General features: G+C 47.7%; 1 protein-coding gene across 1 annotated transcript in view; it reads left to right on the plus strand.

Annotated features, from left to right (window-relative positions):
- Positions 1-223: 223 nt before the first annotated feature.
- Gns (glucosamine (N-acetyl)-6-sulfatase) overlaps positions 224-18,680 on the plus strand; it is a 34,972-nt gene continuing 16,515 nt past the window's right edge. Inside the window, exons 1-9 of the mRNA XM_050165475.1 lie at positions 224-472; positions 6,090-6,149; positions 9,314-9,520; positions 10,964-11,029; positions 11,396-11,494; positions 12,896-13,063; positions 15,369-15,451; positions 16,587-16,705; positions 18,571-18,674. Of these exons, the coding sequence (XP_050021432.1) occupies positions 311-472; positions 6,090-6,149; positions 9,314-9,520; positions 10,964-11,029; positions 11,396-11,494; positions 12,896-13,063; positions 15,369-15,451; positions 16,587-16,705; positions 18,571-18,674 (1,068 nt within the window). The 5' untranslated portion in view covers positions 224-310. The remainder of the gene's footprint in view (positions 473-6,089; positions 6,150-9,313; positions 9,521-10,963; positions 11,030-11,395; positions 11,495-12,895; positions 13,064-15,368; positions 15,452-16,586; positions 16,706-18,570; positions 18,675-18,680) is intronic.

Raw genomic sequence — 18,680 nt, forward strand, 5'->3', positions numbered from 1 at the left:
TCCTTCCCTCTGTGGGCGGACGAGCCGACTGCCCCCTGATTTCGTCCCCAGTTCCCTGCCGTCCCGCCCCCAGCAGCAGAAACAGGAGCAACCCGGGCTCCGCGCGGTCCTAGCTCTGTCCAGCCGCCCAGCGCCAAGGCTCTCCGCGGCTCCCCAGACCCCGCCCCCGGCCGCCCGTCACGTGACGACGCGCCCCACCCCCTGCCCCCGGCTCACGTGATCTCGCCTAGGGAGAGCAAACCTGACCCGGCCGGCCTGCGCGCACTTGGTGTCTGTCTGTCGCTCTCGGTCCCCGCGGAGCGCGGCCGCCATGCGGCTCGTGTCCGCAGCCTGGCCCCGGCCGGGCCGCTCTTCCGCGGTGCTGCTGCTGCTGCCGCTGCTGGGCTCCTGCCTGGGGCTCGTCGGGGGGGCTCGCAGGCCCAACGTGCTGCTGTTGCTCACCGACGACCAAGACGCGGAGCTCGGCGGCATGGTAACGCCTCTCCACGCCCTTCCCCCCACTCCCCCGTACCCCCTTTGCTGGGTGCCTTGGCCGTGGGTGGGTGTGCGCAGCCGCTCCGGACCCTCCGTGAGCTCGGACGGACCGAAGGACTCGGATTCCTCTCCTGGGCTCACCCGCACGCACGCTCCATGCACACGCTGCCTCTAGTCCGGACCTTCCTGCTGCAGTGACCACTCACCGCACAGGACAAACCTGTGGAGGCCAGAAATGGATCGGGGAGATCCGAGGCCTCGTCAGCCCCCTTTACGAGGGACCTAGGACGTCGGCATTTGTGCTTCTGTGATGACTCTAAGAGATAATAGGAGCCAGAGTGGTTGAGAGTGTGTTTTGCATAAGAAGCATCAAGAAAAAAAAATCGGCCTAATTGAACACCTGACTGAGGCATTTCTGTCAGGACTCCACTTTATAGCTAATGGGTGTTGTCCTGCGACTTCATTTCCTTCCCGGAGTCACTTCTGCTCTTTCGAGGTTCTGGAATTTGACCTTAGGGAACATCCACACCAAACATACCCCCCCACACCCCCCATTCCAGGGTCTTGCCCAAGGCTCTGAGGTAGGAGGTGGATTAAGAGGAAACCTCCACTGTTCTTCCGTCCTGGGTCAGCAGTGCTCAAGTCCCTTCTCTCTTCAGTTCCCCTTTGGCTCTCAGCTGATGGCCGGAGGGTCCTGCCCTTTCCTCTGTGGCAATAACCGTAGGCTCAGTGCCCTTCAAGTTGCTGGTCTCAGCCGGTCTGTGAGTTGTGAAATCAGTTTAGAGAGTGGCTGCCAACATTTTGGCTTTCTGTGTGTCACTTGTGATAATGGTAAGCAGAGCCATAGGTTTCGGGACCATGAAGCCTTGTATTCCGTGGACCTTCTCTGTGTTTAAGGTGTCAGCGTGGCCACTCAGTCCCACGTAGATCCCGTCTCGTTGCTTTGTAGTTTCCACTGAGCCACGAGGATGCTGAATCTCTTCTCCTCAGTTTTGGGGATGGAGCCCAAAGCCTCATGTATGCTGAGCCAGTGCTCTCGGTTTGAGCTAACCCCCATTTCCTGAACCGAAAGTCTCGATTTAATTTCACTCTTAGATTTTAGGTTTTGCTATCTATCACTCCAGCTGTTTCACAGCCTCCTGCTCCCAGAGCTTTCTTCTCTTAATTCCTTTTTCTTTGCTTGTTTGGTTTTTGAGGTTTTGTTTTGTTTTGTTTTGTTTTTTTGAGACAGGCTCTCACTACCTGGCGCTGGCTAACCTTGAACTCACAGAGATCTGGCTTCTGCTTCAGTGCTGGGATTTCAAAGCTTTAAAAGAAAACTACTGTTGAAAACCAAATTCTCTGCGTAGCTATAAGGCGCTCTCAGTTTAGTGAGCTTCTCTTAGCGCAGCCGTTGGCCGTGTGTAGTCGAGGTAATCGAGGTATTATTTGCCCTCTCTAACTTTGTTTCTCCCAGCAGATTCTGTATTTAGGGGTGGGGATGTGCGCACGCCACCGTGGCCTGAACGTGGAGGTTAGAGGACAAGCTGGAGGAGTCACCTTGCTCATTCTCCCTGTGGGGCTTGGCAGCACATCTCCTTGTACTCCCTAAGTCATCTCCCTGGCCCTAGCTTCTTTTTGTTTTGTTTTGATTTGCAAGTAGTGTTTCTCTGTAGCTTTGGAGCCTGTCCTAAAACTCACTGTATAGACCTGGGTAGCCTTGAACTCACAGAAATCAGCCTGCCTCTGCCTCCTGAGTGCTGAGATTAAAGACATAGACTGGCCTGAGAAACCATAACAGATAGATGAACCTGCAGCCTCTAGCTCTTGGGCTGTCAACAACCTGAGTTCAGTTCCCTGAGTCCAGTTCCCTGAGTCCTGCGATGGTGTTTTTATTTGTTTCAAAGCTGTAGCCCCTAGGCACTTGAGAGAATTCTGAATTTTTTCGCAGCCCCTTTCAGAGTCGTGACACTGAGTGTCAGCTAGGATAACAAGGTGGTAAGCCGAGGCAGGAATGGTGTTCGAGAACCTCCTTGGTACCAGGCAAGGTGTGAGGTGTCTTATATTTGTGTTTCTAACATCACAGAACCTCGGAGGGACAGCAGTCTTATTTGCTTTGCTAGAACACTGTGGTAGCCCTGCCTTGGCACATGTCATCTGGTACTCACACCCACAGAGGCACTTTGCACTGTGTCTGAGTCTTCAGTGGCATCTGGAATGTTGTCAGTGGGGAGGTCACCCTTATTCCTTAATTTACGTGTAAAACTTCATGTAAAGAGTCTTTACCAGAGAGGAATTGTATTTCAGTTTTTGTAATAGTTGGCAAAGTAAGCAGTTGGGACCCTCCCAACACATGCACCCCTGGCTCACACCAGCACACCCACGCTGACTCAGGCCACAGTTTGATATCATAAGGTTTTCATTTATTGTGAATTTTTTCTTTTATTTTTTTCAAGACAATCCATGCCCTACTTAAGGACACGATTGCTGTGATGAAACACTGTGACAATAAACAGATTGGAGAGGATGGGGTTTGTTTGACTTACGTACCCATAGACACAGTCTATAAAGGGAAGCCAAGATAGGAACTCAAACAGGGAGGAGAAAGCTGGCGCAGAGACCCTAGAGGGGTGCAGCTTACTGCTTGCTGCCCATGGCTTGCTCAGCCTGCTTTCTTATAGAACCCAGGACCACCAGCCCAGGGATGGTACCATCCATAGTGGCTGGGCCCTCCCCCATCGGTCACTAATTAGGAAAATGTTCTATATACAGCCCGATCTTATGGAGGCATTTTCTTAGCTGAAGTTCTCGCCTCTCAGATGACTAGTTTGTGTCAAGCTGACCACGCTGTCCAGCATAGTCCAGGAGGACTCGTTAGCTGTGAGGCTGAGGGTGTACCTGAATTCCTGATCCTCCTGCTTCTACCTCCCAAGACTTGGGATTACAGGCTTCACTGTGTTTTTTTTTTTTTTAATGTGTATGGGTGTTTTGCTCATCTGTGTGTATGTGTGTACAGCCGTGTGTGTGTCCTGGTACCTGCGGAGGCCAGGAAAGGCATCAGATGTGCTGAGACAGGACTCAGAGATGGTTGTGAGCTGCCATGTGGGTGCTGGGAATCAGACCTGGGTCCTTTGGAAGCGCAGACAGTGCACTTTTCTGCTGAGCCATCTCTCTGGCCCCTGTCTTTATCCATCTTATTCCATCTTATTTATGGTCAGAGCATCTTTCACATTTAATATTTCATAGCATTTGTTCCGTGTATTATTCGAGGGTCTCTGCTTTTATGAATTTTCCCGGGCTATGGAATCTGCAAAAGCATGGGCTGTTTCTTAAATCCTTCACTCTAGGAAAAGGGGTGTTTGGTCAGGAGCCATGCGGAAGTGTAGGGAAAAGATAAACATGACCTGTGTTACCTAAAGCAAGATGACTTCCATTGTTCAAAGGAAAGTCAGCCATTGGATTATCAAGTCATTTGAGGACGTTCAGAGTGCTGTGCAGGATCAGATCAGGAGGGTCAGTGGCGCCTTCAGTGTTTCTGAAAGGGAGTTTGCTTAGGATGAAAAGTAACATTGCACCTCTGCTCGTGAGAGTAAGTGTGGCTGTTTCTTAATATCGTCACATGGCTTCCACCTGACCAGCCACTGTCACTTCGAATTAGCACGGACACATACATTCAGTACCGCACCGCACGATTCTTGCTCGGGACCTATTCAGCCATGCGAAGATTATTAACGTAAACATTTGAGTTGAAATTCCTATGAAGCCCTGTGCTGTCTGTCACCTTGTGTTCCCCTTCTGTCCTGAGCTGTTTCTTCCACATTGGCTCCTTCCCGTTTTCTCTGTTGGGATATTTGCCTGCTTCAGCCTGTAAGCTCCTCCTCTTCGGCCCATGAATGACCTTAGCCCTGCCTGCACACTGTGGGGACCTCAGCAAGGTTGCCTCCTTTAAGGGCCCTCCCAGTTGCTCTTCTGAAGTAGCCCCTGCCTCCTGCCTGCCAGCTGTGCCACTTGGACCTGCTGTGTTCCCTTTGTAGCACCTGCTACTACCTGAGGTCACCTTCAGTTGTCCGCACCCTAGAACAGCACGGTGAGGTCAGGACCTTTTTACCTGCCTTGCCTCAGTCAGTGTGTGGCACATAAGTGTTTAACAGATGTGTTAGCATCACACCTTATAGCCTCCTGGAAAACAAATAGTGTCTAGTAGTTTTGCATGTGTACAGACAGTTTGATTACAGAATTCCCTCAGTCCCGGGTCTTCCTCTAGGTCAGCGGTTCCTCTAGCCATAAAATTATTTTTGTTGCTAATTTATAACTGTAATTTGCTACTGTTAGGAATTGTAAGTATCTGCTATACAGGATATCTGCTATATAGAATATCTGCTATGCGACCCCCGAAGGGGTCTCGACCCACAGGTTGAGATCTCCTCATGGCATCATCAAAGCTTGACTTGAATGAGTTGAAATTGTTCTTTGGAGACTGCAGGGCTTATAGATCAGTGGGGAAAGTGACGCATTGTTGAAAGCGAGTCTTTTGTTAGCCTAGGTGTGTGTTTGGAAGCTCCATCTTCAAGGAAATACTGTGCCAGATAGACGTAAGGTTGTATTTAGTCTGTTCTTGGGGTTCAGAGAATTCAGAATCGCATGGATCTCCTCTAGATCCTCGTTGTCTGTGGCAGTTTTTGCTGTCTAGAAAGTGAACAGGGTTGGTGTACCTTTCTTCATAGTTAAATAACTGCTTTCAAACTCCCGTCCTCTGGGATGAAGTTAACTTTTCCCTGTACTTAGTTAAAAATTGTAGATTTTGAACAAAAGATGAAAAGCAAGAATATAATCAGAGTGATAGGACTGGATTTGTAGCTCCCTGGGAGAGCGCCTGCCTGGGTGCACCAGGCCCTGGGTTCAGTCCCTAGCCCTGAAGGAATGGTGTTCAGGATTGACTGGGTGTGTGTGCTACTGAGGGGGCTCAGCAGGACCCTCACTGTCAGAGTCCGTCATTACCTGCGGAAGCTTGGAAGCAGTCTGCAAGCCTTGACATCGTGTGTGATTTCCAGACATTTCAACACTCCATCTAAGTGTTGTCTTCCCCATGAGTGATGTGCAGGTTTCCTTTCAGATCATTTCATGCCTTGGGGTTATCAGCAATAATAAGAGGGCACTGTGATTTTATTGCCTGCAGTCAGCATGGATGGAGCAGCGCTGTGAGCTGTGAACTTCGCTTCCTGCTTGCACAGGGTTCATCTGATTGTAACCAAACCTGTTTGGTTCTGCTTCTACAAAACCATTGCTCTTTTGCTTTGTGTCTGAGCTGACCAAATAAATGACTAAGATAAAGCAAAAGGAGCTGGAGAGATGGCTGAAAAGTTAAGAGCACTTGTTGCTCTTGCGGAGGAGACCAGGATTTGGTTCCCAGCACCCACACAGCCACTAACAACTGCCTGTACGTCCATTTCCAGAGGATCCAGTGTCCCCTTCTGGCCTCTGCAGGCACTGCATGAGTGTGCATGGTGCCCAGACATACACAGGCAGGCAAAACACCCGTACACATGCAATAAATCTAAGTTGTAACCAAACACAAGTGCTGTTTGTATGTTTTGTTTTATCAAGCATTGTTTAACAAGGAATTGTTTCCCTTGTAGACACCGCTGAAGAAAACCAAGGCCCTCATTGGAGAGAAGGGGATGACTTTCTCTAGCGCTGTAAGTTTAGAAATCAAAGTCGTGTTGTTAGCTTTCCTATCACATTCTGGGAAAAAAACACTCACGCTGGAATTCTAGTGTGGTTTATGTGGAAGGATTTTTGTTTGTGGTTTTCAGCAAAATGTCTAGCCTGAGGGGTTTTATTAATTCTTTTCATTGAAATGATAAATTAATTGCAGGTTTTTGTTTTGGGGAATGGGTTGTTCTTGATTTTGAGATAGGGTCTGACTATGTAACTCTGGCTGCCCTGGAACTCACTCTGTAGACCAGGGTGGTCTTGAACTCAAAGAGATCCGCCTGCCTCTGCCTCTCAAATGCTGGGATTAAAGGCGTGCGCCAATGCACTCAACTAATTGCTGATATTCTAGCCTGTCACATAACTAGGGTATTTTATTGAGGTCCTTGCTGTTTGAGGGTTGAAACTAGGTTGTACAAACCAAGAACATTTATGCTGTGTAAATTGTTATGGAGTAAAAGTTCCGTGAGCTCTGCTAGCTGACTTGAAAACACACATACAACATGTATGGAATCAGAGACCCCAAATCTAACCATTCATATTCAAGAACCTTACAGAAAACTCCTAAGTGGTGGTGTGGTAGCTTCCTACCAAGAAATCCACCGAGCAGCGGCACAGTGTCGTGCTTGGGTTTAAGCATAGACTCTGAGCCAGATTGCCCAGTTTGAATACTTATTTATTTATTCACCTGCGTTTTGTTTTTTTTGTTTCCCCATTTTAAATGAAGTCTGTACATCCGCCTCAGGGTTACCATGGTTACATGGATTGGTACATGTGACACACATGCCAGTGTAGGACCCCCCACAGTAAGTTGATTTGGGGTGTGTTGTCCACAGGAGTAATTGAAGGGGAGAAGGGGAGACGTTCATCGCAGTAGCTGTGTGAGAGCAACCTTACTAAGAATGAGTTTTCCAGACAAGTGGCATATCTCACGCTTAAGATGAAGGACTTAGCATAATCGGGGATAAGACTTTGGTCATTCGGGGTTCTGGATATCCTTACTATCTTCAGAAGTACATAAAACTATGGAAAAATGACAAAATTATTTCCATTCTTTTGGATTTTTTTTTTTACACCAGGAAAACTCATCCTATATAACAACTTAAAAATAGAACCCAGGGTGGTGGCGCGTGACTTTAATCCCAGCGCTCAGGAGGCGAGATTGGCAGATCTCTGTGAGTTTGAGTTCCAGCCCAGGTTACATAGTGAGACTTTTTCAGGGGGGAAAAATGGAACAAAAAAGTTCCATTCCTAATAATAGCAGCAGAAAATTCACTCCAGGAATAGCAAATGGTAGCCATAAATGATGGCACAAACCTTTAATCCCAGCACTCAGGAAGCAGGGTTAGGCAGATTTTTGTGTGTTTGCGGCCAGCCTGATCTACATAGTCCCAAGACAGCCAAAGCTACATAGTGAGACCCTGTCTTTGGGGAATGTTTGATAATGTTGCTAGGCGCATTGTTTTCTACGTGAAGACACTATTATAAAATATAGTTCTGATTAAAGTCAAAACTTTTCTTAGATCCAGTTAAGTGATTTGAAATATTATCTAGAATGATTAGAATGAAGATTGGGTAAGAACCATCATGATGGTGTGTCATTTGGTATTGGGATTGGTACCAGGGCTGTTGTATCATGCCCAACCACTGGCTTACACATCCGGCCCCAAGGTGGGGTTGGCTTGTGTCAGTACCAGAGATCAACCCCATAAAGGTGATGTCTTTAAAGAAAGGAATGCCTGAGCCAGTGCTGAAATGAAATGTGAAAACTTAGTAATAATGCCGTGCTGGCCATAAAAGGTCACAGGGCAGAAAGGGAAATGTTGCAGTTTCTTTTCTGCTACTGCCATAGAATACAACAACCGAAAGCAGCGTGGGGGCAGAAGGTCTGATCCGTTCATAGCTGAGGCAAGTCAGGGAATTCAAGTAGGATCTTGAAACAGGAACCATAAGGGAGACCGCCTGCTGGCCTTGCTGGTTTGTTAGCTTTCATTTGTTCCTTTTGTTTTGTTTTTTAGGATTTCAGTATAGACCAGGCTGGTCCTAAACTCAGAGATCCACCCATCTCTGCCTCCTTAGTGCTGGGCTTAAAGTTGTGTGCCACCATGACTGGCTTTTCTAGCTTTCTTATACAGCCCAGTACCACCTGCCTGGGGAGTGGTGTCACCCACAGTGGGTTCGATCCTCCTGTGTGGATTCACAATCAGGACACTGATCTGGACAATCCCCCTGCTGAAGCTCCCTTCTGGGTCAGAGTGACAGGAGGCAGGGCAGGAGAGGAGGCCCGCAGTGGCAGCTGCCCGCTGCACCTGCACCGTCCTGAGGACTGGAATGTGGATCCATAGACCGTGTAGCAATGGTTGTAACCATGTAACCATGGCCCCACTATGAGGGACCTGACACCCTCTGCACCCACACACAAACAACAAATACTCATGAGCACACACACTCACACATACATGTAAATAAAATCTTCTTAAGGCAAAAACTTGAAAAAAAAAGTTACAGAGGACAAACACATCTGATTATAAAGAAGGAAAAAGTGAGTGTTCATGTGGAGACCATCACCCTCCTGAGCGTTTTCAAAGGCCAGTCAGAGCTGGAGGCTCAGCTTGGTGGGGGCATACGATCAGGGTGTGCTGGGCCCTGATCTTTCTGTCCTAGCACCTAAAGAGGAAAGCAGTCCAAGTCCAACCTGAAAGGAAACAGTAGTGCTAGCATGAATTCCAGATGATCAGTTCTTGTGCTAGGAAACAAAAAGTCATGGGTCTAATAACGTGTGTGTGTGTGTGTGTGTGCCCCCGTTCCCTTCCCCATCTTCACTTCCCTTTTGTTGTGCCCCCCCCCCCAGTGTCCTTCTGCTTTCATGTTGTATGTGTCCTGTTTACCGCCCCCACTTTGACCCCAATCTCTTCCACCTCTCTTGTGATCCCCTCTTCTCAAGTAGCAACTTGTTCACTTTTTTTTTTTTTTTTAATCTACTCTGTTGTTTCTGATGAATGACTTTTGAGCAGCTCTGGAGTGTGCCGTGTGTATAGAAAGAGCTCTGCTCCAGGAGACCCTGAAATTAAAATGCAAGCATTGAGCTTTTGCCTCTTGGTGAGTCTTTTTTGTGATCTAACCTCACCCTTTGCTTCCATACCTATAGTATGTGCCGAGCGCCCTTTGCTGCCCCAGCAGAGCCAGCATCCTGACTGGGAAGTACCCACACAACCATCACGTCGTGAACAACACTCTGGAGGGAAACTGCAGCAGCAAGTCCTGGCAGAAGATCCAGGAGCCAAGCACGTTCCCTGCCATCCTCAGATCAATGTGCGGTTATCAGACCTTTTTTGCTGGGAAGTATCTGAATGAGGTGTGTTGAACAATCTTTTCCTTTCCTATGATGGCATTTAAATGTGATTTAATATATTTCCTGAGAATAATTTTTTTCTCATTGGTTCTGCAGTTACTTTCCTTCTACCCAGCCCCCACAGCTTTATTTACAAATTGTCCTGAGTGCTTTTCCATCTGTCTCTGCTTGCCTGTTCTCTCCAGGGATTCTGGTCACATGGCTGTCACAGCAACTTCCTTTCCACTTCCTCTTTTCCAGCATCAAGTGGGGGGCTTTTGCTCCCAGCCTCTGCTCATGTCTCATGGGATCATTTCTTAATTAGCACAGTTCAGTGTGCAGCTCCTTTTTTACCTTCAGGGTGAGAACAGACTGAACAACCAGACTGTGGGGAAACTGATCAAGGAACGGCCCCATGGGCAGTGCGGCTGTGGGAACATATGGCTGGCCCCGTGGGGCTGGGCGGGCGGTGCCTCACTGTGGCCTGTCACCTCGAGGCCCATAGCTCCAAGTCCACCGCCTGGGTCTCAGTTTTCTCAGCATCTGTGCTGTGTTGGGGGTGTTTGGGTTCTCTAGTGATGGCTGAAACGAGGTGCAGGGTGAAGAGACAGTGTGCGTTTCCTCACACCCTTTTCTTGCAGTAGCCAGAGGTCTGTATCTGGTCTGGATTTTCTCCGCTCCTTCCTCCCTGTCATTGAGGGGATAGCTCTGTGACCTGTGAGTCAGTTTTGAGAGAATCATGGAAAGTCGAAAGATGCTCTGTCGTGGGGTCAGAGACCTTTGATGGCCGGAAGGGTACTTAGGCTGCTTTGCACACTGAAGGTCATCTGATGTGTATGTAATGATGTTTCCAGAGATTCCATCCCACCCTAAATGGCAGCACTAACTGTACTTAGGTAGGGAAAGTACTGTAGTCACAATCATTTTATCGGGTAACTTGGCCTTCAAACTTAGATTTCATCAGGACAGCTGAAGTAATGGCCCATGGTCTGAGTCTCTAGACTGTTGGGTCGTAGCTCAGCTCTCATCCCATCACAGTCCCCTGTAGCAGCCAGACGGTGAGTGTTGGGCTTCATAGACCACACACCATGTCCTAGAGCTATCGCGGTGTCGTCATGGCGTAGATGCAGCCTGCTCTCTCAGAAGTGTGTTCAGATACAGCCTCTGCATTGAAATCTGAAGCTTGTGTCACGTGACCAGCTCTGTACATTTAAATGATTAAATGGCACACTTAATCTGGCCGTTCAGAACAGGGGCAGGCAGGATTTAGCAGTGACCAGAGTTACTGACTCCACTGAAGAAATGGCTTGAGTTAGGGAGTTCTTTATTCTATAACTATTTGTGTGTTTGGGGCAGTTGTATGCTGCTGTGTTTTAGGCCCTGGCCGAAAAGTGTGCTCGGTTGACTGTTATTCCTGGTCTGTTCATATCTAGGGAGTTCTAACATCCTGCTTGGCTGTCTTTTCAGTACGGAGCCCCGGATGCAGGTGGCCTGGAGCACGTCCCTCTGGGCTGGAGTTACTGGTATGCCTTGGTAAGTGACTGTTAAGGTCAGTGGCGACTAGTCACAGCCCCAGATGCAAAATATGTGTGCTCTGACTTAGCCCCATTGCCAACACAAGTCTCACTTTATGGAAAACTATTTGTCTCCTTAATGACGGTCTGTTGACTGGTGAGTCACTCCGTTCCAAGTGTTTTTCCTACCATTAGTGGACTGGTCTTCCTGACCCATGTCTGGCTTCTAAAACCACACAGACTTATGAAACTCTTCTGGTCTATGGTGATGTCCCCCAAACCCAATTCAGTATTGGCTTGAGCAGTTGTCCCTCTTACTTCATCGAGCCCAGCAGGAGCTCACACTCTGGACTCAGATTTTGAATATACTTCCTCCTTTCTACAGGAGAAGAACTCTAAGTACTACAACTACACGCTCTCCATCAACGGGAAGGCGAGGAAGCATGGTGAGAACTACAGCACGGACTACCTGACGGACGTTCTGGTGAGCTCTGGGGCCGGGTGCCATCTAGACAGGTCTATCTGCCAAAAAATACTTGCAGCTTATCAGAACCTCCAGAGGGTGCTTTTCTTCATATATAAGCTAGTCTTGGGTCTCGTGTCCTCATGATCCCTGCAACTCTAGTGGCTGCCTCAGAGAGACTTCTCAGATATCCTTCAGGGCTCTGTGGAGGTGGAACCCTCCTGTCCTCACGTGTGTGATGGAAACCGTCCCAGAGTGTTTACTCTCAATCTAGCACGTGGTGCAGCCGTTCCTCGGAGGGGAGGGCAGCCTCTTCACAACCAGCAATTAACCTGCCGTGGGTGTGTGGTCGTGTGCACACATGTCTCTGTCGCTTTGTTAGGGGCTGATAGGTTAGACGAAGGGAAAGGGTGACTTAGGTAACTTTTGAGCAGAAGCCCGAGGGAGGTTAGAGTAACCAATACAGACAAGGGAGGAGCCATCGCGAGTGCTTTGGCCAAACAGAAGTGAGTCTTGAAGAAAACCACAGGAAGCTGTAGAGCTTGTGGTGTGAAAGAATTAAGACAGATGCCCTTTAGTGTTGGGAGATACGAGGGCATGAACGAGCTAGAATGAAATGATTAAAGAATGTGGGATCAGTTCTGCCCTTCCTTCCGCCATGTTGGGGTGTCTGGGAGGAGACGCAGCTCGTCAAGCTTGGCAGCAAGCACTCTACCTGCTGAGCCATCTCACTGGCCCCCTAACGTTCTTTGAGGCCATATATCCATCATTATTTTAAGTTAATGCTAAAATAGATAATTTACTATGTCTTACTGTTTGGGGAGCATAACAACCTCTAGGTCTCGTAAAGTTAAGGTCTCAGTTGCTTTCCTTGGTAGACATGTCAAGGTTGTAAGCATTGTCCAAACCAAATTAGTATTCCAGCAGTGTGTTGCGCATGAGGTCCTTCTGTATTTGTGTTGATTTCATTGGTTGTATAAAGAAGCTGCCTTGGCCTTTTGATAGGGCAGCCCTTAGGTGGGTGGAGTAGAAAGAACAGAATGCTGGGAAGAAGAGAAGTGTGGCAGATGCCATGCTTCTCCTGCCCAAAATGGACAGTGGTTAGACTCATGCTGGTAAGCCACAGTCAAGTGGCAATATACATTAATAGAAATGGGTTAATCAAGATGTGAGAGTTAGCCAGTAAGAGGCTAGAACTAATGGGCCAGGCAGTGTTTAAATGAATACAGTTTCTGTGTAATTATTTCGGGTGTAAGCTAGCGGGTCCTGCCGCCCTCATACTACACGCATGACTGTGACGTGAAATACATTAGAGATCCGTAGCCACACTGTCTACCAAGAGAAACTTCCTTATTGGATGTGCAGTTGCTGGCGGGGGTTGCTAGGCGGGGGTAGGAGATGACAACTCTCTGTGTGTGTCAGGCCAATCTCTCCCTGGACTTCCTCGACTACAAGTCCAACTCTGAGCCGTTCTTCATGATGATCTCCACTCCAGCGCCCCACTCACCGTGGACAGCTGCACCTCAGTACCAGAAGGCTTTCCAGAACGTCTTTGCACCAAGAAACAAGAACTTCAACATCCATGGGACGGTAGGTTCCTCTACTCCGTTAAGTAAGCCTCACTTTCCATATCTAGCAGGCAGGGAGCCATGAGCCTTGAAGAAGTCCCCTCCCCTCAGAGCTCCCAGAGGGACCATTACACTTGTACCTAGTGCAGTGTTTTCAGGGATACAGACAGAAAGTTCCTGCCACACATCAGTGAGCAGCTGGAAGAGATTGCCAGGGATGGTAAAGACATCACCACTCCTGATTATAGGCATGTCTCCTGCCTCCTCTGTCCTGGTAGCTGTGTCTCTAGAACATTTGCCCTTGCTGCACCTTCAGGGCTTCTCACTGGCCCAAAGCATGAGAAGAAGGGAGGTGGCACAGTACAGTGTGTGTAGGGATGACAGGCTGCCTGATTAAACCACAGCCAAGCAGTTGCCTCATCTGTTAACGGCGCCTGTATCTTAAGCCTGTGTAGACCAGGAAGGTCTCAGACTCACAGTGACCCTCATACTTCTGCTTCCTGACTGCTGGGATTAAAGGTGTGTGCCACCATGCCTGTCTCCTTGAAGTATTCTTTAGTTAGTGAGTTATGCATCCTTTGGCAGAGGGTGTAAGCAGGTCCCCATTGCCTGAGTCTTCCCGAGAAGTCACAGTGCTTCTAATGTACAGAATGAGTCTTTTTTTTTTTTAAATATTTATTTATTTATTATGTATACAATATTCTGTCTGTGTGTATGCCTGCAGGCCAGAAGAGGGCACCAGACCTAATTACAGATGGTTGTGAGCCACCATGTGGTTGCTGGGAATTGAACTCAGGACCTTTGGAAGAGCAGGCAATGCTCTTAACCTCTGAGCCATCTCTCCAGCCCCCAGAATGAGTCTTGATATCAGAGCCAGGAGCATCAGTTTCTGTCTGTGAAATGAGCAGGAGTTTATGCTCCTGTTCTCCTAAAGGGGGCGGCCTCGAGCCTTTGATTACTGTAATGGTTACAGTGGAGAGAAGCATCTGACATACTCTCAGACACACCACAGGCGTGTGCTTGTTACAGTGGAAGCTGACTTAACTAGTGGACTAGTCTCATTTTTGTGTTCCAAAAAGAAGTTCCCGGGGAGCAGCAGTAAGATTGAAAACCTTGAGTTACATAAGTCACAGGACTTTCCAGTCACATGATCTCATGGGAACCTCCGACAAGAGAACTTAAGATTGAATTTCTAAAACCTGTTAACTTAGGAACAGTTTCAGGAGTGTAGTTTGAAAGTCGTCACTTAGAGTCTTGTGAATACACGATAATTGATGGCATACGGGGATGTTTTTGTTACTTACAATATGGCTATTATGTAAATAAAAAAGTCCCTCTTGCCTGTCAGTGGTAGTGCATGCCTTTAATAGAGACAGGCGGATCTCTGTGAGTTCAAGGCCAACCTGGGCTACAAGAGCTAGTTCCAGGACAGGCACCAAAGCCACACAGAGAAACCCTATCTCCGTCTCTATCTCTGTTTCAAAAAGAAAAGAAAAAAAAAAAGGTCCCTCCAGAATTGAAGGGGTTTTTGTTATTTTTTAAGATTTTGTTTGTATTTTTAAATGTGTGTCTTGGCTGTGGGTTTATGTTGTGGGTACAGTACCCAAGGAGGCCAGAAGAGGGCTCAGATCCCCTAGAACTGGAGTTACCGGCAGTTGTGAGCTGCCCTGTGTAGACTGCTGGGGACCACGCTTGCATGCTCTGCTAGTGTGTCATGTGTGCATGCTCTGCTAGTGTGTCATGTGTGCGTGCTCTGCTAGTGTGTCAGGTGTGCAAAACTTGAGGTTTTAAACCCAGGGTTTTTCCGGGGATGTCAGTCTCTTGAGCTGACAGACCGTGGAATGCAGAGCCATACAGGCAGAACTTAGAGGTAAGGTAGTACTTGCCTGTAGCTGATGGGATTAGAGTTACCAGCTGAATGTCACTTTAGCTGGTGGCTTCTCTGTGGACCAGAGTGTCTAATCACTGCTGCCAACGAAAGAGCACGGGGTGTTTACCAGTGAGAGGCTGGTGGAGTACTGAGTAGTCCGTCTGTCCATCTGCAGAGCTGAGAGGCAGTCTGTCATGTGATTCTCAATCTTCCTAGTGCTACGGCCCTTAATACAGTTCCTTATGGTGTGGCCTCCAGCCATAACATTATTTTTGTTGCCACTTCATAACTGTAATTCTGCTGCTGTTACGGATCATAGTGTAATACCTGATATGCATGATATGATGGATTTAGAAGCACTGTTCTCGATAGTTTGCTAGAGTGTAGATGGTCCTTTGTCTTCCCTGGTATGTGATGGTGACGACCTGATGTTACATTGGTTTCTTCTGAACTTTAGAACAAGCACTGGCTAATTCGGCAAGCCAAGACTCCCATGACAAACTCTTCAATACAGTTCCTAGATGACGCGTTCAGAAGGAGGTAAGCGCTGCGGTGGTGAGGTTTTGTTTTATTATTAAGACCGTTCCCAATGTGCATGGTTTGAGGCTAGAGGTGGCCACTGTGTTATTCCTGAGCAAACGGAGGCAGGCCAGTGGGAGAAGCACTTGGGGCACTGACACTCCACCAGCAGACGTTCGTATGCCTTCCAGTACATGAGGTGTTCTTTGGACCCAAGACTGATTAAAATGCCTACTTTTAAGACTAGGTAAGGAAGTGACAAACTTGAACTATTTGCTTGACCATTTTTCCCCAAGCTTAAAGGGAAAGCTACATAGAAATCAGAGCAAACATTGAGCAGAGTGTTTATCTTTGATGTTTGGGAGTTGAAAGATGTGCTAGGTCAATTTTTAAAAAATCTACTACTTTTCTCTTAGAGTGGATTGGCTTTGGACCAGAGGTCAGTAAACATTTTTTGTAGGATCAGATAATAATCATAGCAAATGTTGTAAGCTTGCAGGCCATGTGTCTCAGCATAAAGGCAGCCTTAGGCAATATGAAAATATTGCTATATGTCAATAAAACTTTATAAAAACAGGCAGTAGACAAGCTTTGGCCTCTTGCCTGTAGGCCAATGCCTAGTGTTTGGACTAGTAAACAGTAGTGCAGCACAGACTTATTTGAACCAACCTGTAGTGATCTGATTAACTCTATTCCCAAACAGTAAAAGATAAAGTTAGCTCATTATTAAAAGCCTGATTTATTTCTGTTATCTTGTTATTTTGGAAACAGATTTGAAATAAAGTAATTACTGTGTTCTGGAATTTTCTTTTTCTTTCTTTCTTTTTTTTTTTTTTTTTTTTTTTTTTTTTTTTTTTTTTTTTTTTTTTGAGACAGGGTTTCTCTGTAGCTTTGGAGCCTGTCCTGGAACTAGCTCTGTAAACCAGGTTAAACTTGAACTCACAGAGGTCCGCCTGCCTCTGCCTCCCAAGTTCTGGGACTAAAGGTGTGCTACCACCACCTAGCAATGTTCTGGAATTTTCTAATCTGTCTTTTGCAATGACAGAATCTGGGGGACAGATTGAGCTCTTGGTGTTTGCTTTAGTGGGATGGTGGGATGGGTGTTTTTGTGCAGCCATTGCCCCTGAAGTTGATTCCACCCTGTATTGGTTCCCAGGTGGCAAACTCTGCTCTCGGTTGACGATCTCGTGGAGAAGCTGGTGAAGAGATTGGATGTCACCGGCGAGCTGGACAACACGTACATCTTCTATACCTCAGACAACGGCTACCACACAGGTGAGCGGCAGGGTCAGCACTGTCGTCCGTGAGAGCCCATCCCCATTGTCACCCGTGTGGCCGGAGTCCAGTGCTTCACAGCAGACTTGCCAGGCTGAGGCACAGAGAAGATGCGCTCCTCTGTAGGATAAGTGAGCAGGGAGTGTGTCACAGACAGACAGAAAACTGTCCTGCGGGCAACTTTAGTACTAAGTCTTGCAGTTTGGGGACACTCCTGGTTTTTGAAAGTGGCAGTTTGAGTGGACTCGGTGCCCCTGACTTGCACCTCCTCTAGCTAAAGACAAGTGTTTTCTTTTTTCTAGTCTTTGTGTTTCCTCTTGAGCTGGCGTGAGGCGTGCTTTCGCTTGTGCATATTGATGCAGCATTCATTACATTATCATGGCTGTTCTTTAATGGGCAGAGTAGGAGCTGGAGTGGCTGGGTGTGACGGCGTGGCTGTTGGATTTCTAACTGAACAAGCTAAGGCAGGACGAGCGCTTGACTAGGAGCTTGAGGCCTGGTCAGCTACAGGTGGCCAGTACTGTGCGTTCTGACCTCCTCCCCGTGGTTTTCTCTGTGTGTAGGGGTGAGGGGGGCAGGGTACTGCAGTGCTGACAGTCAGACTGCAGCCCTTGCATCACTGAGCCCTTGGGTTTTTGATTGGGGTCTCACTTTATCTCGCAAATTGACCTTGACCTCATGATCGCCCCCACCGTGGCCTCAAGTGTGGGGATTAATTACCGTGTACCTTGGCACCCGGCTATTTTCTAAAGGTTTTGAAGGCACTTGGGAATCCACAAATGGTTCCATGAGCATCTAATTTATCAAGCAGATAACTCTACTTACGACCTTGAATTTTGAGTTCTTCCAATTCTCAAAGTTCCTGAGAAAAGTGCCCCCTCTGTCCTGTGGAACACTTCTTACCCTGGATTTGGCTAGTTACCGTCTGGTGAGGGAGGCCTTGCTTATTGATTTCCACTCAGTTTCCTGTAGATCGGTACTGATAGATCTGGAGACCTGACACCGGTTAGTGTCTTCAGGTCAGGAGGCAGCCCCAGAGATGCCGTCCATGCTATACTTCCTGCCTCCAGTTTGTGAGGCCACGGTGTCTGGTTGTGCCTCTCTGGGACACCAGTGTGGATTGATGGGCCAGGTGGTGTAACCTGGTCCCTTCCTCTGGACCTGTCAGTGAGATTCCCTTGGAGGTTGTTGCTGAAACTGTACCTCAAACCAAACTGCCATATGTTAACCTCTTTGTTCTATCCCCATGTGTCTGTCGGATTTCCTCAGGAGGCCTTTCTGCCTTCATGGCCTTGACTGCGGTGTACCGGGGGATGGGGCATGTTTCTCTCTTTATGTGGCAGACTTGGGGTGGCACCGGTCACCTGAATCGGCTCACATGTGCATACATGTTTCCACATGTTTACCTCTCGTTCCTTCCCAAACATTGTTTTGCTCAGTTTGCCCTGTTTAGAACAGGTCATTTTTAGTTACTTACCTGGAGAAGGTAAACTCAATTATTTTTCCTGTCTTGTGCTGAAAAGGACCCCAGGCAAGATAAGCTTTGTATTATAAAACTAGAATTAAGGGGCTGGAGAGGCCGCTCAGTGGTTAAGTGGAGTGCTTCCTGAGGACCTGAGCTCAGTCCCCAGTACCCATGTCAGGTGACCTGTAACTCCAGCTCCTGGAGATCCAGCATCTCCTTCAGCCTTCAAGGGCATGCACACATGTGGCATACTTTTACACAGATACACACATAATCACACACAAATGCTCATGCAACACAAAGATCTTAAAACAGCATCTTTTCAGTTTCTCAGTGGCTCAGAAGGTGTGTGTGCTGCCAGCGTCCTGGCTCTGCATTGACCTTGTGCGTTTTGTTTCAGGGCAGTTCTCTTTGCCAATAGACAAAAGACAGCTGTATGAGTTTGATATCAAAGTTCCACTGCTGGTTCGAGGGCCTGGAATCAAACCAAACCAGACAAGCAAGGTAGGT

The sequence above is a fragment of the Alexandromys fortis genome, unplaced genomic scaffold, assembly GCF_014885135.2.
Source record: "Alexandromys fortis isolate MF-2015 unplaced genomic scaffold, M_Fortis_MF-2015_v1.1 scaffold_154, whole genome shotgun sequence".
In the NCBI taxonomy this organism is placed as follows: domain Eukaryota; kingdom Metazoa; phylum Chordata; class Mammalia; order Rodentia; family Cricetidae; genus Alexandromys; species Alexandromys fortis.